Below are 27,185 nucleotides of genomic sequence, written 5' to 3' on the forward strand. Positions count from 1 at the left end.
GGACCCTGTATGGACAATTTAAAAAGGGTACCCAAAAAGATGGCGTCCGCACCTCATGACCAAAAGCCTGTAAGATTTTAAAAGCATGGACTCTGCAGCACAAGCAGGCAGCTTTGGGAAACCGAAACTTAAAATGCATTTCTGTGGCAAGGACTTTGTGTTTGAAAAGCCAGACAGCTAGGCAAACACTGAATATGCATTGCATCAGATCGAAACAGATCAAGCCCAGTTAGGCCTAAGCATAAGGCCATTAGTTTGTCTGCATAAATAATCGGAAACAGCTCAAGGGAGCCACCAAGGCTGGACAGGCCGATTACAATACATTAATGACAGTACAACCCGGACATCGGGGCCATCAGGTGCGATAAACGGCCATCTAAAGCCAGTTAACTTAGATTGGCATAATCATTTAAAACAGCCCGCCAAAAGTGAAACAATGAACTGACCTGATTTGGCGCACAGATAAGGAGTGGAAGAAACGGGTATAATTGGAGGCCCATCAGTAGCAATCGCTCGCTTGATTCTGGCCTCTTGTTTGGTCTTGGGCCGCTACTGCTCATACTCGTGCCCTGGCCTCGTGGCGGGTTCTCTTCTCGCTCCCCGCACTTTTTTTAACAACCAAGGACATCCATACCAACTGCGGGAGGGGAACGAGACCCGAGTCCAAAGTCATACAGGACACACGGGCCACGAAACGAGATGAGACGAAGAAGAGGGTAAAGACCCGACAAGAGCAGAGAAGGGCAGCAGAAGACGCATTGGTAAAAGCCAAATGCCTAGTTATAAGCTGGCGTTTGGGGAAGAATTTAGCAGTGTATGTATGGACAGTGAGAATAAGTTGGCTATTAAACACTGCGAATAAGCTGGCATTAGACGTGGGTGTCCACGCCGCACCAAATATGCTGGCGTTTGACGCTTGGGTAGTAAAATCAAACTAGCAGTAAAACCGCCAACCACCCCACAACCGCAACGTTACCGCCAACGACCGCCCGAGGGAGAAGAAGAAGAGAACCCATCGCAACGAGACAACGACAGTGGCTGAGGAGAGGGAAGGTGTGTCGCGGCAACAACTCCAGCACTGCGCCCTGAGACCACGTGGCGACGGGATACCCCAAAGGACAGCAGGACCAGACCTCAAACTCGCAACTGTTAAAGCAACAGGTTTTGGATTGGTGAGCATGCATTCCTGGCCCCTCATAGCTTAATCTAGTTAGGTATAGGGGGTGGGATAAGGATAAGGGGATTGTTAATGTAGTTGTTTTTCCCTCGATGTGCCATGTGTTCCCCATTCCCTGAATAAGTGTAATTGTTTATGCCTGTATTTTATACCAGTAACTTCTCATAAGGCTGTTTTATTCTGTTAAAATAAAATCTTGGTTTTCTTACACCAAACCACTTGTCTACTTGACTTTCTGTATCGCCGCCTGTACCTAAGTCCGGTGTCTAGAACCCAGGGGTGTGGGAGCGATTTGAACCACTCACAGGCAGTCAGGGGCATAACTGACTGGGCACACACCACCCCCTACAAATGGTAATTAAAGGAAAGTGATTGAGGGTTTAAATTGAAACAGGAGAATTACACTACTGAATGGGAATTTGCAAAACTTTCTCGTGAAAGTCAGGAAAGTGTAGTTAAGAATAGTAAATTGATAGCTTTCTCTTGGAGACATTTGTCTCCCTGCCTTTAATGAACTTTTAAGAAAACTGAATTTGATAGTCTGGCCACTACCCAAGACATCGGGACCATGCAGAGGAAGATAAGCAAAGATCTCAAGACGACTACAATCTTTTGATAAGACACCTGAAAGCCCGAGAAAGGCTTGTATCGGATGGCATGTGTGGCACGATATTGAGATACCGGTATGAGTGTGCAAATGTGATTCGTTACGTATGAGGCAATTACCATCCAGAAATGCATGGTGAATTTGCACTGCAGAACGGGTCTCAGACATTCTCAGTTACTTGACAACAGCAAGAAATGAAATAGTAAACGTGGCTCAGGAGAGTGAGACAACTTTTAAAGCATTGACACATACTCATTCGAGAAACTATCTAATTAATGAAACAATCAGAATAGAGTTAAACACACTGGTACATGTTAGAGGGATTGAAATTGAAGTTGAAGTGGAGAGTTACATGGAATTTGGATTCATACAATTGAGGGCTAAGGAGAAGTCATGTTTAGTAAGAATTAACATAGAAACATAGAAGATAGGAGCAGGAGTAGGCCAGTCGGCCCCTCGAGCCTGCTCCGCCATTCAATGAGATCATGGCTGATCATCCGAATTCAGTACCTTGTCCCTGCTTTCTCCCCACATCCCTTTAGCCTTAAGAAATATATCCAACTCCTTCTTGAATATATTTAATGAATTGGCCTCTACTGCCTTCTGTGGTAGAGAATTCCACAGGTTCACCACTCTCTGGATGAAGAAATTCCTCCTCATTTCTGTCCTAAATGGCTTACCCCTTATCCTTAGACTGTGACCCCTGGTTCTGGACTCCCCGACCATCAGGAACATCCTTCCTGCATCTAGTCTGTCCAGTCCTGTCAGAATTTTATAAGTTTCAATGAGATCCCGCTTATCCAGCGAGTATAAGCCCAATCGACCCAATCTCTCCTCATACGTCATTCCTGCCATCCCAGTTATCAGCCTGGTGAATCTTCGCTGAACTCCCTCCATGGCAAGAACATCCTTCCGCAGATAAGGTGACCAAAACTGCACACAATACTCAAGATGTGGTCTCACCAAGGCCCTGTACAACTGCAGCAAGACATCCTTGTTCCTGTACTCAAACCCTCTCGCTACGAAGGCCAACATACCATTTGCCTTCTTAACCGCCTGCTGCACCTGCATGCTTACATTCAGCGACTGGTGCACAAGGACACCCAGGTCTCGTTGCACTTCCCCTTCTCCCAATCTATTGCCATTCAGATAATAATCTGCCTTCCTGTTTTTGCCACCAAAGTGGATAACCTCGCATCTATCCACGTTATATTGCATCTGCCATGCTTCTGCCCAATCACCCAACTTGTCCAAATTATCCTGGAGTTTCTCGGCATCCTCTTCACAGCACACACGCCCACCCAGCTTTGTGTCGTCTGCAAACTTGGAGAGAATACATCTAGTTCCCTCGTCTAGATCATTAATATATATTGTGAATAGCTGGGGTCCAAGGACCGATCCCTGCGGTACCCCACTAGTCACTGTCTGCCACTCGGAAAAAGACCCGTTTATTCCAACTCTTTGCTTTCTGTCTGCTAACCAGCTCTCTATCTAATTCAATACCTTGCCCCCAATCCCATGTGCCTTAACTTTACACGCTAATTTCTTATGCAGGACCTTAGCGAAAGGCTTTTGAAAGTCCAAATACACCACATCCACTGGTTCTCCCTTATCTATTTTATCAGTTACACCCTCAAAAAATTCCTGTAGATTAGTCAAGCACGATTTACCTTTTGTAAATCCATGTTGACTTTGTCCGATCCTGTCACTGTTTTCCAAGTGCTCTGCTATTACATCTTTTATAATGGGCTCTAGCATTTTCCCCACTACCGATGTCAGGCTTACTGGTCTGTAATTCCCCGTTTTCTCTCTACCACCTTTTTTGGATAGTGGGGTAACATTAGCTACCCTCCAATCCGTGGGTACTGTTCCAGATTCCATTGAATGTTGGAAGATGATCAGCATTGCATCTACTATTTCTATGATATCCACAAGATGGATACGAGTAAAAAAGAGAGATCTGGAGAATCTTTTAATTCCATGATTTGTTGATTAGATGTGAAACTGTAATGTCGCTTGAAATGATTGTAAGACTGAATTTAACTGTGACTGTAATAATTGTGTTTTGTAGGTAACAGAGCGTGGGAAAAACCAGTACGAATCCAGTATGAGGTGATTTTGGAGGTGCCTCCTGTGTCACTACTACCGCAACTACCATGCTTTACGGGTCTAACAGGACCTGTCCCATCAACCAACACATTTTAAAGTATGAGCTACACAATTATGTGGCAAAATTCAGATACGACATTCCCCTGTTGTTTGAGGTTTTCAGTGAGCTTGTGATGTGACTGAACTCCTCCCTAAAGCATTTTTATGTCTTGGAGCAAGACAACTCGAGAATAAATATTGAAATTGAAAGCATAAGGTGATGCGCTATCAATTACTCATAAAAGACTGAGAGTTAGAAGAGTAACCAAAGGCTTTTATTAACAACAGAATGGAGGTCTGCCTCGAGTGGTCGACCGGTCCAGGATACAAGGGCTGGGGAGCAGTCACCTTTATACTAGGACCTGTGGGAGGAGTCAGCCGAGGCATGTCCAGGCATGTACACAGTGGAATACAAACAGGACAAACAGGAATACAAACAGTGGTTTACCACATTCACCCCTTGTTTAAAATTGAGTCCGGCGGGGTGAAGTGTATTAAAAGTTAGTGTATTGGAGTCTGTCCGGAGGTCTTGTCTGCCGCTGTGATCTGCGTGGCGACGGCAGGGGTAGTGAAGTTTCCGGCGTCGAGTCCAGCGTAGGCTGTGGCACAGGCGTGTCGTCCTCGTAGATGTCGAGCGGGTCGCGGGGCCCAGGCCTGCCGTCTGCTGGGGCTGGATATCGGATCGTGGGGGGGGGTGGTAGTGGGTAGTGGGTTACTGTGGCCCCCGAGGGTGCAAGGTCTCTTATGGAGACTGTGTCCTCCCGCCCGTCCGGGTATGCGATGTAAGCATACTGGGGGTTGGCGTGGAGGAGGTCGACCCTCTCGACCAGGGGGTCCGTTTTATGGGTCCTCACGTGTCTTCTCAGTAGGACCGGCCCTGGGGACGTCAGCCATGGCGGTAGCGATGTCCCCGATGTGGACTTCCTTGGGAAGACAAACATTTTCTCATGAGGGGTGGCGTTAGTGGCAGTGCAGAGCAGTGACCGAATAGAGTGGAGCGCATCGGGGAGCACATCCTGCCAGCGGGAGGTTGGAAGGCCCCTAGACTTTAAGGCTAGCAGGACGGCCTTCCAAACTGTCGCATTTTCTCTTTCCACCTGTCCGTTCCCCCGGGGGTTGTAACTGGTGGTCCTGCTTGTGGCAATACCCCTAGTTAGCAGGTACTGACGGAGTTCGTCGCTCATAAACGATGAGCCCCGGTCGCTATGGATATAGCTGGGGAAGCCGAACAGGGTGAAGAGGTTGTTCAGACATTTAATGACCGTGGCACTGGTCATGTCCGGGCAGGGGAAGGCGAACGGGAAACGGGAGTACTCATCAATAATATTGAGGAAGTACACATTGCGGTCGGAGGAGGGGAGAGGCCCTTTAAAATCGACGCTCAGGCGCTCGAAGGGGCGAGTGGCTTTTATCAGGTGGGCCCTGTCTGGTCTATAAAAGTGCGGTTTGCACTCAGCGCAGACTTGGCAGTTCCTGGTCATGGTCCTGACCTCCTCAATAGAGTAAGGCAGGTTGCGGGCCTTGATGAAGTGGAAGAACCTGGTGACCCCCGGGTGGCAGAGGTCATTGTGGAGGGCCCGCAGTCTATCGATCTGCGCGCTGGCGCAGGTGCCACGCGATAGCGCATCCGGGGGTTCATTTAGCTTCCCGGGCCGGTACAAGATCTCGTAGTTGTAGGTGGAAAGTTCGATTCTCCACCTCAAGATCTTGTCATTTTTGATTTTGCCCCTCTGCTTGTTGTTAAACATAAAAGCAACTGAACGCTGGTCAGTGAGCAGGGTAAATCGTTTTCCGGCCAGGTAGTGCCTCCAATGACGCACAGCCTCCACAATCGCCTGGGCCTCCTTCTCAACAGCGGAGTGTCTGGTCTCCGGGCCTTGGAGGGTTCGTGAAAAGAAGGCCACGGGTCTCCCCGCCTGATTGAGGGTAGCGGCCAGGGCAAAGTCAGACGCGTCGCTTTCCACCTGGAAGGGGATGGATTCGTCCACTGCGTGCATGGTGGCTTTGGCAATGTCCTCCTTGATACGGTGGAAGGCTAAGCGGGCCTCTGCCGTCAAGGGAAAAGAGGTGGACTTGATCAGCGGACGGGCCTTGTCCGCATAGTAGGGGACCCACTGGGCGTAATAGGAGAAAAACCCTAGGCACCTCTTCAGGGCCTTGAGGCAGTGGGGCAGTGGAAGTTCCATAAGGGGACGCATCCGGTCGGGGTCGGGGCCGATGACTCCGTGTTCCACAACACAGCCAAGGATGGCGAGGCGGTTTGTGCGGAATATGCACTTCTCCTTGTTATATGTCAGGTTTAGGAGTTGGGCGGTGCGGAGGAATTTTTCGAGGTTTGCGTCATGGTCCTGCAAGTCACGGCCGCAGATGGTCACATTGTCCAGATATGGGAAAGTGGCCTGCAACGCATTTTGATCTACCATCCGGTCCATCTCCCTTTGGAAGACGGAGACCCCGTTGGTGACGCCAAAGGGAACCCTAAGGAAGTGATAGAGGCGGCCGTTTGCCTCAAAGGCAGTGTACTGGCGGTCCTCAGGGCGGATGGGGAGCTGGTGGTACGCTGATTTCAGGTCAATGGTCGAGAAGACGCGGTACTGCGCGATCTGGTTGACCATATCAGCTATACGGGGGAGTGGGTAGGCGTCCAGCAGGGTGTAGCGATTTATTGTCTGGCTGTAGTCGATGACCAGGCGCTGCTTCTCGCCGGTCTTAACGACCACAACCTGGGCTCGCCAGGGGCTGGTGCTGCCCTCAATAATCCCTTCTTTCAGGAGCCGCTCCACTTCGGTTTTAATGAAAACCCTGTCCCCGGCACTGTATCGCCTGCTCTTTGTGGCGATGGGCTTACAGTCGGGGGTGAGGTTAGCAAACAGTTGGTGGGGGGTGACTCTGAGTGTGGAGAGGTTGCACCTGGTGCGCGGCGGGCAGTTTGGAAGCTGCTGGCTGCGGACTGTGAGTGGGGGTAGGGGTCCACCGTACGCCATCGTAACACTTTTAAGGTGGCACTGAAAATCTAACCCCAGCAGGACGGCAGCGCAGAGGTCAGGCAGGACCAGAAGTTTAAAATGATCGTACACGGTCCCGTCTACTACGAGTGTCACCACGCAGTAGCCGCCGATGTCCGCCGACTGGGACTCGGAGGCCATAGAAATCCGCTGTTGCGCAGGCAGGACTGGGAGAGAGCAACGCCGCACCGTGTCGGGGTGGATGAAGCTCTCCGTGCTCCCAGAGTCAAAAAGGCAGATTGTATCGTGACCATTTACCTTAATGTCCATTGTGGAACTGGCCAGTTGGTGCGGTCTCGCTTGGTCCAGTGTAACGGATGCCAGCGTAGGGGTCGGTGTGTCGCTGCGGGTATCAGATGAGGCGGTGTCGGGGGCCTGCTGCGTCCCGGCTGTCGTCCAAGATGGCGGCGTCCATGATCCCCATGTGGCTGGAGGCGTCCAAAATGGCTGCTGTACCGGTGATTCGCACATGGCCGGGGAGGTCCAAGATGGCGGCCCGCATGGCCCACACGCGGCGCTGCTGGGGTTCGGAGTGGCTTTGGCCCTGCAGACGCTAGCGTAGTGTCCCTTCTTCCCGCAGCCCGAGCAGATCGCGTTTTTCGCCGGGCAGCGCGCTCTGGGGTGTTTTGCCTGGCCACAGAAGTAGCATTTCTGGCCTTGGGGCACTGCTGTCTGGCCTTGGGACACTGCTGCGGTAGTTGGGCCGTTGTTGGGGTGTGGCTGGGGTGGCACGGCGCTATGAGGCGGTCCTACCGTGTCCCAGGCTGTCATTCCCCGCGGCGTCCACGGTGCAGAGGAGTAGGCATCCATGCCCTGGTAGGCTGCATCCAACGATAGTGCGAGTTCAGAGGCCTTGTTGAGGTCGAGGTTACTCTGCTCCAACAGTCGCTGTCGGGTGTAATTGGATCTGTGGCCCGCTACAAAAGCGTCCCGGATAAGTTCCTCTGTGTACACGGCGGCCTTTACATCCTTACAACCACAGGCCCGGCCAAGCACAGACAGTGCCTGAAGGTATTCCACGGTCGATTCCCCAGGTTGTTGTTTACGACTCCCCAGGAGGTGCCTGGCGTACACTTCGTTCACTGGGCGCGTGTACTGGTCCTTGAGGAGCTTGATAGCGTCCGCGTACGAGGTCGCGTCTTGGATGACCGAGTACACTCGGTGGTTCACTTTGGAGGTCAGGACATCCAGTTTGTCCTCGTCCGATTTGATTGCTTCGGAGGCGGTCAGGAATTTTTCGAAACACTTAAGCCAGTGAGTAAACTTGGTGGATGAGTCCGCCTCCCGATGATCTAAGTCCAGGCATGCTGGTGTGAGGATCTTCTCCATTATAAAAATGTTGTTAATAAAATTGATGCGCTATCAATTACTCATAAAAGACTGAGAGTTAGAAGAGTAACCAAAGGCTTTTATTAACAACAGAATGGAGGTCTGCCTCGAGTGGTCGACCGGTCCAGGATACAAGGGCTGGGGAGCAGTCACCTTTATACTAGGACCTGTGGGAGGAGTCAGCCGAGGCATGTCCAGGCATGTACACAGTGGAATACAAACAGGACAAACAGGAATACAAACAGTGGTTTACCACATAAGGGACAACTCACATTGGTGGGATATTGGGCTTAATACATCAGCACGTCCTTAAGTTTGTATTATTTCACACGCTCTGGTAGTTCTCCAACTTGTAATGATAGTGTATTTGATATATGTAACCCATGTAGTAAGACTTTGAACTATGTAAGATCAGAAGTTTGTTTAAGATCTACCCAGTTAAACAGAAATGCCACGAGGTAGGGAGTCAAATGTTGATGGGATTAATACTGCAAATTTCGAGTCTAATGAATTGAACCAGGCCCAACCCCCTATTTAGAATAGAGAATATAGGAGTAGTAAAAGGAAATACTGTTAGTCGATTTCTCACGGCACCACAATGGTTAGTACAGTTTGAAAAACTAACCTGGATTGAACCAAACCTACAAGGATGCAGTACAAATGAAGATGCCCTTTTTTGCCCATACAGTTTATACGACCACTCAAAAGACATCTGTGGATATGGTTGGAATAAGGAAAGGTTAAACTGTACCATGGAAGTGACAGGCCCCTCAGATGTAAGGACTAGGATAGCCTATGTACGAGACGGAAAGTACTGTTTTACCACCTTAGAACACTCTTGTAGTCACGGAACACTTGAATGTTCAATCACCCCAGGAACCTACTGTATTACCCCTACAATGACTACAGTAATAGGAGGAAGAATCCTCCTCGCAATAGCCTCACATGGCCAATAGGTACTACAAGTGGAAGATGATTTAAAAATAAACCTAGAAGATTACGTCACTAAATTCGGATATGATATCCCTGAGCTACCAGAAGCATTAACCAAAAAATCAAGTGGGCACCTCCCAACGCCATTATTACACCCTGGTGCAGGGGAATAAAGCCATAGCCGAGGAGATCCCAGATATCGAGGTTCAGACACACTGGTGGGATGTAGGAACAAATATGGGGGGAAAAATTCAGTTGGTAGCGCCACCCATTAGCACCTTAAGAGGGCGCTAAGTGGGGCACAAACCAACTAGCGCCCGTGCGTGGCAATATCTGCGCCTCTCGCAAAATTGACCGGACATTTTGCGGCGGCGCTAAACAATACCGCCCGATCTCCTGCGCACGCAGATCTTGACGTCATTTGAGAGTGTAACGCCCTTGGGGCGCCCCGGACCAGAAATTCAGTGGCACCCCCCCTTCTTTCCGCCTGGCGCTACCAACGACAGGTTGACTGGAAAGCATCCCAGTCGCTGTGGGCCTGGGGGGGGGGTGCTACTTAAGGGGGGCCTCTTCCTGGCTTTTGTGTGGTAGCCATTTTTGCACCACTCATTCTGAGAGAGAGAGAGAGAGATTTGGAGAGAGAGAAAGAGAGAGACTTCTGCATTGAGTCAGCGCTGTCTGAGGTAGTTTTGGCTTCTGACCATAACTTTGCAGGTACTTTGCTTTTTGACCTTCATAACTTTGATTGCCCAGATACTATGGGGGCTGCAATGGATGGGAACGTCGTCCTTCTCCATCACATTCGGAGGGCACAGAGACGCAGAGAGAGAGTGGCAATCATGGCCAGACAGAGGAGGGCCAACAGGCCTCGGTACAGGAGACCTTACCCTCCCAGGGTATTTCGCCAACAGTTCTCCTACATTAATATGTCTGAGGAGCACTGTTTGCGAAGGCTGCGATTCAGCAAGGAGGTGGTCACTGAGCTCTGCCACCTGCTTCAGCCAGATCTGCAGCCTCAACTGAGGAGCAGGACATCTGTCAGTGGCAGTGAAGATAATACTGGCTCTCAACTTTTATTCCACCGGCTCATTTCAATCAGCTACTGGGGACATCGCCAATATCTCCCAGTTCGCAGTGCATTGCTGCATCCGTCAGGTAACAAATGCCCTCTTTAAAAGGAGATGAGAGTACATCTCTTTCCCCATGACCCCGGACAAGCAGCAAGAATGCGCAACGGGCTTTGCTAGGAGAGCGGGCTTCCCCATGGTTCAGGGCACCATTGACTGCACGCATGTGGCTTTGCGGGCGCCGCAAGAGAATGCCGAGGATTTCCGCAACCGAAAGGGCTTCCATTCCTTAAACGTCCAGTTGGTCTGTGACCACAGACAGCTGATACTCACTGTCAATGCCCACTTTCCAGGCAGCAGCCACGATGCCTTCATCCTCTGTCAGACTTCTGTGGCAGACCTTTTCCTGGCATCACCCAGGAGGTTGGCTTCTCGGGGACAAGGGATATCCTCTGTGCACCTGGCTGATGACACCGCTCCATAGGCCCAGCACCCCTGCTGAGCTGCGATACAACGAGAGCCATCAAGCTACCAGGAACATCGTTGAGCAGACAATCGGCGTGCTCAAGCAACGGTTCCGCTGTCTGGACCATTCTGGAGGAGCCCTGCAGTACTCGCCTGAGCGAGTCTCCCACTTCGTTGTTGTGTGCTGCATAACCTTGCAATCCTCAGGACCCAGCCAATGCCACCAGACATTGGAGCACCACCAGAGGAGGAGGAGGAGGAGGAGGAGGAGGAGGAGGAAGATGAGGAGGATGATCATCAGCAGCACCAAGGCGGGAGGGAGGCACAAAGTGGAAGGGCCGTCCGTCAAAGGCTCATAGCAAGTCGTTTCTAGGCCCCCTCTGAGGGAATGGCTTCTGCCATTCAAACAACCTGAATGAAAGCATCCCGCAACCCCTAATCCGGTCATGGCAACAATGAGTGCAAAGACCAAACATGTACATTTTGAATACAGACACTTCTTTATTTCACAAACTGTGTGTGTGTCATTTCTGCATGACAAAGTAATAGAAAGAAACACAAAAAAAAGCAGTCATTCACATAACTGGCTCTCACAACCTGGAGACAATGTCCAAAACAGTAACAAAAATTTGACCACGAACCTCGGCCTTCAATAAAACAATGAAAAACATTTTGCCACACCTCCTACTTTTTGTCCTTTGAGGGTGATCTGCTTCCCTTGCGAAATTGCCCCCTTCCCACCCTGCAGCTCCTCCGTAATGGGACCCCAGTGGCTGCAGCAAGGCTGGGGGAAGGCTGCTGAGTGTCAGAAACTGAGACTGCAGATGCCCTTGAGGGACGGCCTGGACCAGCTCTGGGCCTGGTGGGCCCGGCTGCTGACTGCTCCAACTCTGCATGGGCGGCAGCAGTCTGTCCTACAGGTGGTGGCAACTGCAGTGGAGAAGTGCCAGTGTTGGCAGCAGGAATGCTGTCATCTTGAGAGAGGACAGCAACTCCCTGCTCGACCGACACACTGGCACTCCCACGGGGCAGCACTTCAGCATCCGGAGCAATCTGATGGAGCACAGATTGCTGGCCTGCTGTAGCGCGGTGAGAGACCCGGGGAAATTTGCCCGATCCAGCGAGGGTGGCAGCAGTCAGTGCTCACGTGGCCTCAATCTGTGTCTGCATGAGACCAGCCACTGACTGCATTGCAGCACTTAGCATTTGCGTGGCAGCTGCCTGTGCTACAGCGAAGTGCTCCACACTCCTTGCCAGTGATTCAATGGATTCGGGCAACCTTGCCACTGCAGCCATGAGCTCAGTGTGCCTTTGCTCCGCCTGGGCGCTCATTTCAGCGAAGACCCGCTCCTCGTCTGCGTCCAGTGCAGCAGGACTCGAGGCCATACTCTCCCTCCGGGGAGAAGGCCCCCGAGCTTCCCTACCCCCCTCGCATTGCTGCAGCCCGCTGGGTCCTGGAGCTTCACCCTCATCAGACCATTCCCCCTCATCAGACCATTCCCCCCTGCTCCCCTCCAGGGAAGGTGTGTCCCCAGTATGGGCATGGGCTGCCTCGGTTGAGGGTGGTGCTGATGGGTCCGGCTTCCTCTTCCTCCTTGCCTTCAGCTTCACTCTCACTGGCAGCTTGAGGGCCCATCTCCTCACCTGGTGAATCACCATCTGAAAGCAGGGAAGTACAAGAGTGGCTTTAGCGTGAGGACAGGGTGGCAGCAATGGAGGCATGAGTGCAGCGATTTAGTGATTTGGACTGAAAGTGTCAAAGGCTGCTGTTGTGAGGAACAAGTGGAAGGAGAGAGGACAAAAAGGTGATGACCTTGCCATTGCTGTCCAGAACGGGGTCGGCGTCTCCAGTGGCGACGGGACCAATCACCCGGCTTGCCACAATCCTGTGGACGCACGCCTCATGATCATTGAGGGGTTGAAGCTGAAGCCGCCCTCCACCAGTCTGTTGCTGCTGTCTCCTATTATGAGACAGCTTGGCCTGCAAGAAAAAGGACGGCGTCTGAGTAAATATACAGCCATGGTCTTGCCTAATGTGCCTCCCATAGTTGAATAGCCCTTACTGTATGCAGCCACGGTCTTGCCTGATGTGCCTCCCATAGTTGAATGGCCCTTACTGTATGCAGCCATGGTCTTGCCTGATATGCCTCCCATAGTTGAATAGCCCTTACTGTATGCAGCCATGGTCTTGCCTGATGTGCCTCCCATAGTTGAATAGCCCTTACTGTATGCAGCCATGGTCTTGCCTGATGTGCCTCCCATAGTTGAATAGCCCTTACTGTATGCAAAGTGTGGAATGTGCATGTGTGTTTGATGAAAGGGCCATAGGTGTTGGATGAGTGTTGGGCATTGGGGCTTTCAAGACCCTCTGGCCATAAAGTGAGGTTGAGATGGAGGGATGAAGAGGTTTTGAAAAAAAAGGCACTCACCCTGACGACCCGAGTGAGGTCGTTGAACTTTTTCCTACATTGCACATGGGTCCTAGGCAACATGCTGCTTGAGGAAACCCTTTGAGTCACCTCCCTCCACACTCTTCTGTACTCGCGTGGCAAAGGCCTCCTGCCACTCTCTGGGTACAGAATGGATCTTCTGCGCTCCGCCCCATGAACCAGAGCCTCCAAAGCCCGCTCGCAGAAGCGCTGTGCTCGCTCTCTGGCCCTTTCCATAGTGTCTGGCTGCTAGATTTAGCCAGAGGTCTGCCCAGGCCGAGATTCAAGGCTCCAGTGAGCAGGGTGTGGCTGCAGAGCAAGATCGACCCTCCCCTTTAAGAACTGACCGGCGCCAGTGTGTCTGTGTTCAATCGGTAACTGACAGCACCTGCGCTGCACCCGCCCTCTGAGGTAGCACCTCGCTCCTCGGGCTTAGCGCCTTAAGAGAGTTGTGTAGCACCTGATTAAGCGCTCCAATCACCTCCAGGGGTGATAAAAGCCAGAGGCGATAATTTGCACCAGGCGCTAATCTTTGCGCCCGGCTGATAACTGCGCCCCAAATGGAGCGATACGGAATTTCTCCCCCATGGTATCCCTCCTTGGATTAGAATAATTTCCCATGTACTGGTCATAACCCAACTTGTTGTACTGATATGCTTACTAGTTTACACCTGCTACCTGAAACACCTAAAGCACGAAACCCGATCACGTTTAAATGTGATTACAGCCCAGAACATGCCATAAATGGAAGAAAAATAATCCATATGTAAGATTTTAGTTTTGAGGGGTCGGCAAATGCCTTGCCCTCAAGGTAGGGATATGTAGGCTAGGGTGTACCTGTAGGATTTAGTAAACATTATTAAGATTATATAACCATTTTTATATAAATATACGTGAAATTTTATGTTAAAAGCCTAATAGCCTGTATAAAATGGCGAATGGCTGAGAGCAAAGCAGGATGGGATTATGCCAACCTGACTAAAAACCTCTGTTTCCAATTACTGAAATAACGGAATGTTGTGCTAAGTTTATGGAGACGAGGAATTCAGCAGTATTATGCTTAAAGAGTTAAAAACTAGAGAAAGAGATAAGAGTTGGAGACATCCTTCATTGGTACAGCTATAGGATGGGCAGACTGTTTTGTCAACATTCTAAAGAGTGTTTTGTCAACATTCTAAAGAGTGTTCTGTGAAAATTGAACATCTGAGATAAGGGTACTTTGTTATGTATAGAGAAAAATTCAGTAGCATCAACAATGTCATAAGATGGCTAACGAGGGAAGCAACACTTTTTACCAGGTGTCAGAGGGTTAATTACTGCCATGTAGGCAAAACAAGAGGAAAAAGGGTTTAAAGATACAGGTTTTGAACATCGAAAGCGCGCACCATGTAACCAGAGATTGATAGGAGCTTCAGTCAACAGAACACAGCAAGATCCCAAGGAAGCGAGCATCGGTCAACAGAACACAGCAAGATCCCAAGGAAGCGAGCATCGGTCAATGGAACACAGCAAGATCCCAAGGAAGCGAGCATCGGTCAACAGAACACAGCAAAATCCCAAGGGAGCGAGCATCGGTCAACAGAACACAGCAAGATCCCAAGGAAGTGCGCTTCGGTCAACAGAACACAGCAACTTACATCAGGAGACTTGCAGCGTGGTCACTCGGAAGGAACGCTGGGGTTCAATGAACAGACTGTGACTATCTTCTTGTTAATATTACTTCTTTGTACTGGATGTTTAATGCTCAATAAACCTGTTTTACTGATACACAATATACCTGTACCCGGAGTGGTTTGTGTAGTCATGGACTGTTTTACTGACACACAATATACCTGTACCCAGAGTGGTTTGTGTAGTCATGGACAAATTATTGTAAGAGCTTATTAAAGCTACAGATTGCACACGGTCACTCTGGGCCCTAATCTCAGACACTGAGCTCCAATCTGGCAAAACCACACCAACTGACGCCCACCCTACCAAGTTTTACAAGACCACAATCCCGGAGCTTTCTCCCCTCCGACTGAACTTCCTACACCCTGTACTGGAGACTCTGAACCAGATACTCTGAAATTCATCACAATCATGTCAATACATAAGAAAAGTAAGGTTATCCCCACATGGTCACCATTCACACTCCTTAATGCTGGCTGTAAAATAATGGCCAAGATCCTGACCTCCAGACTAGACACAGATATCAGTGATCATTTAATCTGGGGTCTGGGAGCTGGTTTAGGCTCCTCTCATCTGGATTGATAAATCAGGAAAAAGATTATAAGAGTTTTACCGGGATTAATGGCGTCTATCATTTCTCTCCACGCTGTGTACTGTAAAGGGCCGTTGAACTTTCCGATCGACAGCTTGCCATCTGCTAATGATGTTTTATAATAGTCCTCACCAGTCCTGTAAATATTAAACAGTTGATGTTATAAATTGATCATTAACCCTTTGCTGAGTTATTTTACTAAATTGTGCAGAGTTTCAGTAAACAGTGTGTCCTACCTCCTCTCCTGACACGTTTCCTCCTGAAACCAATAAAACACAAATCTGAGCTGACGGAGACTGACCGTCTATATCCGGACAGCAGAAATTACACCCACATTGTGACAAGATGCTGATAATTCCGAATTCTCACTGCCGGGACCACACAGATAGAAAGAGGATATATTTGAAAACCAGGCAGCAGAAATTTCACCAAAAATTATTAAAACCATCTGATAGAAAGAGGATGCAGTTGGAAAATCTGATTTGTGTTGTCAGGTTCTGGAACTGAACACCAGTCTCACTCAGAGACACAGTGACTCTCACACCCACCGCTCCAGACACATCCACACACTCACACAATGTAACTGGAACTGGATTGTAATGTAAGCTCCAGGAGAATATTAACCTCTTGGGGACACAGAAATAATTGCAACCTATTAAGATCACGGCAACCCATTCCCGGATCCTGCAGACAGTGTGGGAGCCGGTTAGTTTAGTTTCTAACTGATTAAATTAGTAAAATAAGGCTAGTCTAAGCTATGACAGGGCAGTTTGTGTGTCTGCACTGCAGTATGTGGGAGTTTGTGGACAGTGAGACTGTCATGAGCAAACACGTCTGCAGGAGATGTCTCCATCTCGAATCTCTCCGGCTCACAGTCATTGAGCTGGAGTGTGAGTTGGAGACACTCTGACACATAAGGGAGGGGGAGAGATTTCTGGGCAGTTTTATCCAGAATACAGTCACACCCCAGAGGAAAGCACTGGTTCAGGAATGGGAGGGTGTGACTGTTAGGGAGCCAGGTAGCAGTGATTTAGGAGAGGTTGAGAAGGAGGTCCCGCAGACACTGGTCCTGTCCAACAGGTACGATGTACTCACTGCCTGTGATGATAAGGAGAAAGACTGCAGGCAGGACAGCCACAATGCAGACCAAGACACCGTGGCTCAGAAGGCTGTCCAGGGGGAGAAGAGCAGAATAGAAATGTGGTAGTAATAGGAGACTCTATAATTAGGGGGATAGATAGCGTCCTCTGCAGCCAAGAACGAGAATCCTGAAGGGTGTTTTGCCTACTCAGTGCCAGCGTAAGGGATATCTCATGGCGGCTGGAGGGGAACTTGTAAAGGGAGGGGATAAATCCCGTTGTCGTGGTCCATGTTGGAACAAACGATATAGGTACGAACAGAGAGGAGGTCCTGCTGAAAGAGTTTCAGGAGTTAGGCTCCAAATTAAAAAGCAGAACCTCGAGGGTAGTAATCTGCATTATTGCCCGAGCTACGTGCAAATTGGCACAGAAGCAGACAGATCAGGAGAATTAACACGTGGCTCAAGGGCTGGTGTGGGAAAGGTGGGTTCCTTTTCATGGGACACTGGCACCAGTTCTGGGACAGGGAGGAGCTGTACCGATGGGACGGGCTCCACCTGAACTGGGATGGGACCTGTGTCCTAGCGGAAAGGGTAAATAGGGAGGTGGCAATAAACAAAACCGAAAAAGTGAGCATAGGAATGAATAAAGTAAGGGAGGACATTGACGGCAATGGAGCAAATAGAGTTATAGAACCAGAGGCTAAAAAGATGGTTAAACATAAAGTGAGAGGAAATCCTATTAAAAATGAGTTAAATTGTCTGTACAGCAATGCACACAGTGTCCGTAATAAAACAGGGGAGCTGGAGGCAATCATGTGTTGGGATGAACCAGACATAGTAGGGATTACTGAGACAAGGCTACAGAAACATCAGGACTGGGAATTAAACATAGCAGGGTATAACATATTTAGAAAAGATAGAGAGGGAAAAAGGGGAGGTGGAGTAGCTGTACTTGTTAGGGATAACATAATGGCAGTAGAAAAAAGTGATGAAGCTATGAGCAAGACAAAAATAGAATCCATATGGGTAGAGATAAAAGATAACAAAGGATCAATCACACTATTAGACGTAGTCTACAGACTACCTAATAGAGGAAGGGAGGTGAAGGAAGAAATATACAGACGCATTAGAGAAATGAGTAAAAAACATAGAATAATCATGGGGGATTTCAATTACCCCGATATTAATTGGACAGAAGAGGTAGTTAAAGGGGATAAGGGAATGGAGTTCCTACAATGTGTACAGGACTCCTTTCTATCCCAATATGTAAAAAGCCCAACGAGGGAGGATTCGCTATTGGATTTAGTAATGGGGAATGAGCCAGAGCAGATAAAAGAAGTAAAAGTAGGGGAATATATAGGCAATACTGACTATAATATAATTTAAGATTATCATAGAGAAGGACATTGGTATGACAAAAACAGGTTAATAGATTGGAGAAAAGCTGATTTTGAGGGGCTGAGAATAGAACTTTGGAAGATAAAATGGGCAACAATATTGGCAAATAACGATGTAGAATGACAATGGGAAACATTTAAAACGGTGTTCAACAGAGAGTAGGAAAAATATATTCCGCTAAAAGGAAAGAACAAACTAAACACTAATGAGACTCCTTGGCTGAATAAAGACATAAGGGAACAATTGGAGTAAGGAAAGAGCCATACATTAAGTACATAGGCAGCAGAGGAGTGCAAGATAAGAGAGAATACGAAGGGATTAGGAGAGAAGTCAAAAATACAATTAGGAAGGCAAAGAGGAACTATGACATTAAATTATCAAGGAACATAAAACAAATAATAAAATGCTTTACAGTCTGTGGTAAACCACTGTTTGTATTCCTGTTTGTCCTGTTTGTATTCCACTGTGTACATGCCTGGACATGCCTCGGCTGACTCCTCCCACAGGTCCTAGTATAAAGGTGGCTGCTCCCCAGCCCTTAGTATCATGGACCGGTCGACCACGCGAGGCAGACCTCCATTCTGTTGTTAATAAAAGCCTTTAGTTACTCTTCTAACTCTCAGTCTTTTATGAGTAATTGATAGCGCATCAATTTTATTAACAACATTTTTATAATGGAGAAGATCCTCACACCAGCATGCCTGGACTTAGATCATCGGGAGGCGGACTCATCCACCAAGTTTACTCACTGGCTTAAGTGTTTCGAAAAATTCCTGACCGCCTCCGAAGCAATCAAATCGGACGAGGACAAACTGGATGTCCTGACCTCCAAAGTGAACCACCGAGTGTACTCGGTCATCCAAGATGCGACCTCGTACGCGGACGCTATCAAGCTCCTCAAGGACCAGTACACGCGCCCAGTGAACGAAGTGTACGCCAGGCACCTCCTGGGGAGTCGTAAACAACAACCTGGGGAATCGACCGTGGAATACCTTCAGGCACTGTCTGTGCTTGGCCGGGCCTGTGGTTGTAAGGATGTAAAGGCCGCCGTGTACACAGAGGAACTTATCCGGGACGCTTTTGTAGCGGGCCACAGATCCAATTACACCCGACAGCGACTGTTGGAGCAGAGTAACCTCGACCTCAACAAGGCCTCTGAACTCGCACTATCGTTGGATGCAGCCTACCAGGGCATGGATGCCTACTCCTCTGCACCGTGGACGCCGCGGGGAATGACAGCCTGGGACACGGTAGGACCGCCTCATAGCGCCGTGCCACCCCAGCCACACCCCAACAACGGCCCAACTACCGCAGCAGTGTCCCAAGGCCAGACAGCAGTGCCCCAAGGCCAGAAATGCTACTTCTGTGGCCAGGCAAAACACCCCAGAGCGCGCTGCCCGGCGAAAAACGTGATCTGCTCGGGCTGCGGGAAGAAGGGACACTACGCTAGCGTCTGCAGGGCCAAAGCCACCCCGAACCCCAGCAGCGCCGCGTGTGGGCCATGCGGGCCGCCATCTTGGACCTCCCCGGCCATGTGCGAATCACCGGTACAGCAGCCATTTTGGACGCCTCCAGCCACATGGGGATCATGGACGCCGCCATCTTGGACGACAGCCGGGACGCAGCAGGCCCCCGACACCGCCTCATCTGATACCCGCAGCGACACACCGACCCCTACGCTGGCATCCGTTACACTGGACCAAGCGAGACCGCACCAACTGGCCAGTTCCACAATGGACATTAAGGTAAATGGTCACGATACAATCTGCCTTTTTGACTCTGGGAGCACGGAGAGCTTCATCCACCCCGACACGGTGCGGCGTTGCTCTCTCCCAGTCCTGCCTGCGCAACAGCGGATTTCTATGGCCTCCGAGTCCCAGTCGGCGGACATCGGTGGCTACTGCGTGGTGACACTCGTAGTAGACGGGACCGTGTACGATCATTTTAAACTTCTGGTCCTGCCTGACCTCTGCGCTGCCGTCCTGCTGGGGTTAGATTTTCAGTGCCACCTTAAAAGTGTTACGATGGCGTACGGTGGACCCCTACCCCCACTCACAGTCCGCAGCCAGCAGCTTCCAAACTGCCCGCCGCGCACCAGGTGCAACCTCTCCACACTCAGAGTCACCCCCCACCAACTGTTTGCTAACCTCACCCCCGACTGTAAGCCCATCGCCACAAAGAGCAGGCGATACAGTGCCGGGGACAGGGTTTTCATTAAAACCGAAGTGGAGCGGCTCCTGAAAGAAGGGATTATTGAGGGCAGCACCAGCCCCTGGCGAGCCCAGGTTGTGGTCGTTAAGACCGGCGAGAAGCAGCGCCTGGTCATCGACTACAGCCAGACAATAAATCGCTACACCCTGCTGGACGCCTACCCACTCCCCCGTATAGCTGATATGGTCAACCAGATCGCGCAGTACCGCGTCTTCTCGACCATTGACCTGAAATCAGCATACCACCAGCTCCCCATCCGCCCTGAGGACCGCCAGTACACTGCCTTTGAGGCAAACGGCCGCCTCTATCACTTCCTTAGGGTTCCCTTTGGCGTCACCAACGGGGTCTCCGTCTTCCAAAGGGAGATGGACCGGATGGTAGATCAAAATGCGTTGCAGGCCACTTTCCCATATCTGGACAATGTGACCATCTGCGGCCGTGACTTGCAGGACCATGACGCAAACCTCGAAAAATTCCTCCGCACCGCCCAACTCCTAAACCTGACATATAACAAGGAGAAGTGCATATTCCGCACAAACCGCCTTGCCATCCTTGGCTGTGTTGTGGAACACGGAGTCATCGGCCCCGACCCCGACCGGATGCGTCCCCTTATGGAACTTCCACTGCCCCACTGCCTCAAGGCCCTGAAGAGGTGCCTAGGGTTTTTCTCCTATTACGCCCAGTGGGTCCCCTACTATGCGGACAAGGCCCGTCCGCTGATCAAGTCCACCTCTTTTCCCTTGACGGCAGAGGCCCGCTTAGCCTTCCACCGTATCAAGGAGGACATTGCCAAAGCCACCATGCACGCAGTGGACGAATCCATCCCCTTCCAGGTGGAAAGCGACGCGTCTGACTTTGCCCTGGCCGCTACCCTCAATCAGGCGGGGAGACCCGTGGCCTTCTTTTCACGAACCCTCCAAGGCCCGGAGACCAGACACTCCGCTGTTGAGAAGGAGGCCCAGGCGATTGTGGAGGCTGTGCGTCATTGGAGGCACTACCTGACCGGAAAACGATTTACCCTGCTCACTGACCAGCGTTCAGTTGCTTTTATGTTTAACAACAAGCAGAGGGGCAAAATCAAAAATGACAAGATCTTGAGGTGGAGAATCGAACTTTCCACCTACAACTACGAGATCTTGTACCGGCCCGGGAAGCTAAATGAACCCCCGGATGCGCTATCGCGTGGCACCTGCGCCAGCGCGCAGATCGATAGACTGCGGGCCCTCCACAATGACCTCTGCCACCCGGGGGTCACCAGGTTCTTCCACTTCATCAAGGCCCGCAACCTGCCTTACTCTATTGAGGAGGTCAGGACCATGACCAGGAACTGCCAAGTCTGCGCTGAGTGCAAACCGCACTTTTATAGACCAGACAGGGCCCACCTGATAAAAGCCACTCGCCCCTTCGAGCGCCTGAGCGTCGATTTTAAAGGGCCTCTCCCCTCCTCCGACTGCAATGTGTACTTCCTCAATATTATTGATGAGTACTCCCGTTTCCCGTTCGCCTTCCCCTGCCCGGACATGACCAGTGCCACGGTCATTAAATGTCTGAACAACCTCTTCACCCTGTTCGGCTTCCCCAGCTATATCCATAGCGACCGGGGCTCATCGTTTATGAGCGACGAACTCCGTCAGTACCTGCTAACTAGGGGTATTGCCACAAGCAGGACCACCAGTTACAACCCCCGGGGGAACGGACAGGTGGAAAGAGAAAATGCGACAGTTTGGAAGGCCGTCCTGCTAGCCTTAAAGTCTAGGGGCCTTCCAACCTCCCGCTGGCAGGATGTGCTCCCCGATGCGCTCCACTCTATTCGGTCACTGCTCTGCACTGCCACTAACGCCACCCCTCATGAGAAAATGTTTGTCTTCCCAAGGAAGTCCACATCGGGGACATCGCTACCGCCATGGCTGACGTCCCCAGGGCCGGTCCTACTGAGAAGACACGTGAGGACCCATAAAACGGACCCCCTGGTCGAGAGGGTCGACCTCCTCCACGCCAACCCCCAGTATGCTTACATCGCATACCCGGACGGGCGGGAGGACACAGTCTCCATAAGAGACCTTGCACCCTCGGGGGCCGCAGTAACCCACTACCCACTACCACCCCCCCCCACGTTCCGATATCCAGCCCCAGCAGACGGCAGGCCTGGGCCCCGCGACCCACTCGACATCTACGAGGACGACACGCCTGTGCCACAGCCTACGCTGGACTCGACGCCGGAAACTTCACTACCCCTGCCGTCGCCACGCAGATCACAGCGGCAGACAAGACCTCCGGAGAGACTCCAATACACTAACTTTTAATACACTTCACCCCGCCGGACTCAATTTTAAACAAGGGGTGAATGTGGTAAACCACTGTTTGTATTCCTGTTTGTCCTGTTTGTATTCCACTGTGTACATGCCTGGACATGCCTCGGCTGACTCCTCCCACAGGTCCTAGTATAAAGGTGACTGCTCCCCAGCCCTTAGTATCATGGACCGGTCGACCACGCGAGGCAGACCTCCATTCTGTTGTTAATAAAAGCCTTTAGTTACTCTTCTAACTCTCAGTGTTTTATGAGTAATTGATAGCGCATCACAGGCACATCAATAAAAAAGGAAGGTTGGGATGGGAATAGGGCCATTAAGGGATAGACAGGGCAATACCACAGGTAACGACAGGGAAATGGCAGATATATTAAATCATTATTTAGCTTCGGTATTTACCAGGGAGATAGAACAGGTGGACATGACATTGGACGATGAGATTAGTAATGAGATAAGTGCATTTAAAATAAAAAAGGGGATATATTAGATAAACTAATCAAACTCAAAGAGATTAAAACCCCTGGTCCAGATGGATTGCATCCACGCATTTTAAAAAAGAATCTAGGGAAAAGATAGCAGAGGCATTATTGTACATATTTAATAATTTGTTAGAAAAAGGTGTAGTGCCAGAGGACTGGCAGATAGCTAACATAATAACGATATTTAAGAAGGGGGATAAAACATGTCCAGGGAATTATAGATCAGTCAACTTAACATTGGTGGTAGGAAAAGTAATGGAATCCCTACTAAAGGAGAGAACAGAAGAACCTCTAGAAATGAAAAGTATAATATGAATAGTCAGCATGGATTTCAAAAGGGAAAATCTGCTTGACCAACCTTATTGAATTTTCTGAAGAGGTAACAGAGAGAGTAGACAATGGCAATGCAGCAGATGTAATTTATCTAGATTTTCAAAAGGCCTTCAATAAAGTACCCCATAATAGACTCATGAGTAAGGTCAGAGAATGCGGAGCCAGTGGACAAGTAGCAGAATGGATTGCTAGCTGGCTTCAAGACAGAAAGCAGAGTGTGAGTAAAGGGTAGCTATTCACAGTGGCAGAAGGTGGGTAGTGGTGTTCCACAAGGATCAGTGCTGGGACCACTGCTGTTCAAAAGTTATATTAACGATTTTGGAATCAAAAATACAATTTCTAAATGTGCGGATGATACCAAATTGGAGGAATAGTCAATACTGAGGAGGACTGCAACAAATTACAGGAGGGCATTAATAAACTTCCAGAATGGGAATATAATTGGCAAATGAAGTTCAACACAGATAAATGTGAGGTATTACATTTTGGTAGGAAGAATAGGGAGGTCACTTATCACTTGGAGGGTGCGAGTCTAGGTGGGGTAGAGGAAAAAAGGGATCTCGGAGTACAAATACACAGATCACTAAAAGTAGCGACACAGGTTAACAAGACCATAAAAAAATCAAACCAAGCACTAGGGTTTATTTCTAGAGGAATAGAATTGAAAAGTAGGGAAGTTATGTTAAACCTGTATCAAACCTTGGTTAGACCACACTTAGAGTACTGCGTACAGTTCTGGTCGTCAGGATATAGAGGCACTGGAGAGGTTGCAGAGAAGAATTAAAAGGATGATACCAGAAATGCGAGGGTATGCAGATCAGGAAAGGATGAACAGGCTGGGTCTCTTTCTCTTGAAAAAAGCTGAGGGGTGACCTAATACAGGTCTTTAAAATTCTGAAAGATTTTGATAGAGTGGATACAGAGAGAAAGTTTCCACTTGTGGGGAAGAGCATAACTAGAGGCCAACAATATAAGATAGTCACCGAGAAATCCAATAGGGAATTCAGAAGGAACTTCTTTACCCAAAGAGTGGTGAGAATGTGGAACTCGCTACCACAGGGAGTGGTTGAAGTGAATAGTATAGATGCATTTAAGGGGAGGCTGGACAAGCATATGAGGGAGAAGGGAATAGAGGGTTATGCTGATAGAGTTAGATGAGGGAAGACGGGAGGAGGCTCGAGTGGAGTATAAACGCCGGCATGGACTGGTTGGGCCGAATGGCCTGTTTCTGTGCTGGAAATCCTATGTAATCCTTTGCAAAGTTAATTCTCTGAGTATTGCAGCGAACTTGCTCAAGAAACCTCTGAACAGAAGGTGTTCGGGAGTTCAGTAACATACAAAATATGTAAAAATAGCAGATCCGCCCCATAATAGATAAAACCATCGGTTTAAATCAGTTGAGAATTTTTCAGCAAATGCTACATTTATTTCAACATTGTCATCACTTAATTTCATCTAACCTGCAATATAATCCTCACCTTCAGAAATGTCAGCGCATCTTGTTGCTCCATCTGTTTCTGCAACTTTGAAAGCTTGTCCTGAATAGAATTTAAATTCTCTTGAATTTCTTGAAGGTTTTTCTCCATTGTTTCCACAATCCTCTGCTCTTCTCCCCTGAGATCTCCGATTAACCGCTGCTCTTTCTCAGTGAGAATCTGGTGCATTTCAGCAAACTCGGATGAGATGCGGGTTTGCAGACTGCTTGACTGCCCCTACCAAATGAAATGTCAAAAGTAATCATGTACCGCGATAGAGGGAACAAAACTAACCGAGAATCCAGAAAATCAGCACGGGGAGACTGCAGTGGGGAAAGAGTTAAACGGACATCGCTGGCAGTTTCACTGAATGGTGTAATAAAGACAATAATCTCAGTAGTAAGCTTTTTCTAAGTTGCTGAACTGGCAGTTGAGATAACCTAGCCGGACGTGGAACCATAAGAGGCCTAAGAGGATGTAAGTTCTGTTCTGGCAGGAAAGTAAAACAATGAGTTCGAAGTAAAGAGGCGTAGAGAGGCAGGAAAGGAGGACAATGAGCCAGAAGTACAATGTGGATGAAACCCATCTGGCATAAACAAAGGTCATAGGTGCAACAACAGCTTGGGGGACAACGGACATATACTTTTCCGATAATAAAGGCGGTACTTTAATGTAACGCGGCATAGGCAACCAATCAGTGAAGATGCATGTGGGCCAAGGTCCAATCAGGTGGTAGAAATGAATTTTGAATCAGTTAGATATGTGTATTGTAATGTATAAAAATATAATGTTTGCTGTACCAATTTGGAAAAGTCTGGCTAGGACAGAGCAGACTGTTTCCCCACCGGTGCAATAAAGACAACTTGACTATCGATCGAAAGCCTTGTGTCCAGTGTTGGTTTAAAATACTCCACAACAGAGACCTTACCCGAACTTCAGAAATCCGCCGTATCTGTTTCCGTTCCGTTTCCAGAACCGCCGATTTCTTCTTTGTGAGAGATTCCAAAGAGGATTTCAGCTGATCCTAGGATTGGGAGAGAAAATCACAGAATGAAAGATCTGGACTATGGAAATGTGATAAAATAATCAGGTGATAAAATCTATTCCAATTTACCTTGTAGATTTCAACAGCTTCTTTAATCGGCATGAAGTTGTGGGATTTGTGTTCTCGCGCATCTCTACAAATGGAGCAGATCAGTTTCTTGTCAGTTTCACAAAACAGCTTCAGTTCTTCCTGATGTTCCTCACAGTGAAGTTTATTTTCCTGCTCTTTCGGATCCAGGTTTAATTTTCGAGCTTTCTCCGCCAGACTGGCTAAGGCCCGATTAATCTTTAGGTTTCTTTCCGGAAATTCCTCTCTACATTCCGGGCAGGAGTTTCTCTCCTTTTCCCAACACCGTGTGATACAGGAGCGGCAGAAGTTGTGCCCACACTCCAGTGAAACCGGATCGGTGAAGAATTCAAGACAAATGGGACAATTTACCTCCTCGGTCCAACTCTCGGGCTGCTGCCTGGAAGCCATGTTCACGCTCAGCACTTCCTGATTCAACCCGCTTTTCAGTTTCGGTGTTACCGAGCTCCCGAACACCTTCGGCTCAGCGATTTCCCGAGCAAGTTCGCTGCAATACTCGGAGAATTAAATCCCTCCTTTAAACCCCAGCCGGAGCCCGTCAATAGGTGTCGCTGTTGGACAATATTTCTCAACCAAGGATTTTTGTAGGTTTCCTGAAAAAGCTTTTGTTGCGGGAAAACCGCACATTTGCTTTCTGTGCAGTGAAGGGCCGCATTAAACAAACCGACTGACTCCGTGCTTCAGTTTAATGTTGTCTGGAGCCGGGAAACACGCTCTGAAGGTGTAGAAATAATTGCTCTGATCCCAAATGTTTTGCAGATGATGAGAAGATTTCAGAAACTGTGATAATTATCCTGGGTTTGTTAAAATATTTAATTGCACCATACTCCATACATTGATATGCTTTTTATTAGAGTTTATTGATTAATATGAGGTTTTGGAGGGGATGTGCCGTTATGTTGCTCCATATGTTGGCCCGGATTTGTTGTTTGGAGCCACCTCTGGTCATATTTCAGGCCCGGGCAATTTGAAAGTGAGAGGTGGGCGAACTGGGCGGAGTCTCGCTGAATTCCCGGGGAGGAGAGCGCACCGGGTGTGGGGAAGAAGGCAGCCTCCTAACTGTGGAAACACATTCTTGTGCTCAATTCTCACTACAGCTGGCGGTGCCCGGGCACGGCCGCGCTACAGGAGCGCTTGTACAGGCCTCCAACTACCCCATCCCTAAATCCCCTCTCTTTATCCGCGCAGATGTTGATCTGAGCAGCCACCGTTATCCGTGCAGATGTTGGTGTTTGCTTCCGACAGCTGGCGACTGCCCCCATTAAACCCCGAATGACTATATCCCCCCCCCTCTTCAATGGTGCAGATCCTGGTGTGAGCTCCTTACAACCGGATCCGCCACAA

At 49.3% G+C, this 27,185-nt stretch overlaps 2 protein-coding genes across 2 annotated transcripts in view; one reads left to right on the forward strand and one right to left on the reverse strand.

Moving 5' to 3' along the window:
* LOC147095882 (zinc-binding protein A33-like) overlaps window positions 1-26,261 on the reverse strand; it is a 37,259-nt gene extending 10,998 nt beyond the window's left edge. The window contains exons 1-5 of the mRNA XM_085974895.1: window positions 25,824-26,261; window positions 25,638-25,733; window positions 24,713-24,946; window positions 15,660-15,682; window positions 15,445-15,560 (exon numbers count right to left, since the gene is read on the reverse strand). Coding sequence (XP_085831021.1) covers window positions 15,445-15,560; window positions 15,660-15,682; window positions 24,713-24,946; window positions 25,638-25,733; window positions 25,824-26,231 — 877 coding nt within the window. The 5' untranslated portion in view covers window positions 26,232-26,261. The remainder of the gene's footprint in view (window positions 1-15,444; window positions 15,561-15,659; window positions 15,683-24,712; window positions 24,947-25,637; window positions 25,734-25,823) is intronic.
* LOC147095880 (guanine nucleotide-binding protein-like 1) overlaps window positions 1-27,185 on the forward strand; it is a 176,426-nt gene that overhangs the window by 75,371 nt on the left and 73,870 nt on the right. The window lies entirely within an intron of this gene.

The sequence above is a fragment of the Somniosus microcephalus genome, unplaced genomic scaffold, assembly GCF_052327205.1.
Source record: "Somniosus microcephalus isolate GS21.2 unplaced genomic scaffold, FLI_Smic_1.0 unresolved_chr1, whole genome shotgun sequence".
Lineage (NCBI taxonomy): Eukaryota > Metazoa > Chordata > Chondrichthyes > Squaliformes > Somniosidae > Somniosus > Somniosus microcephalus.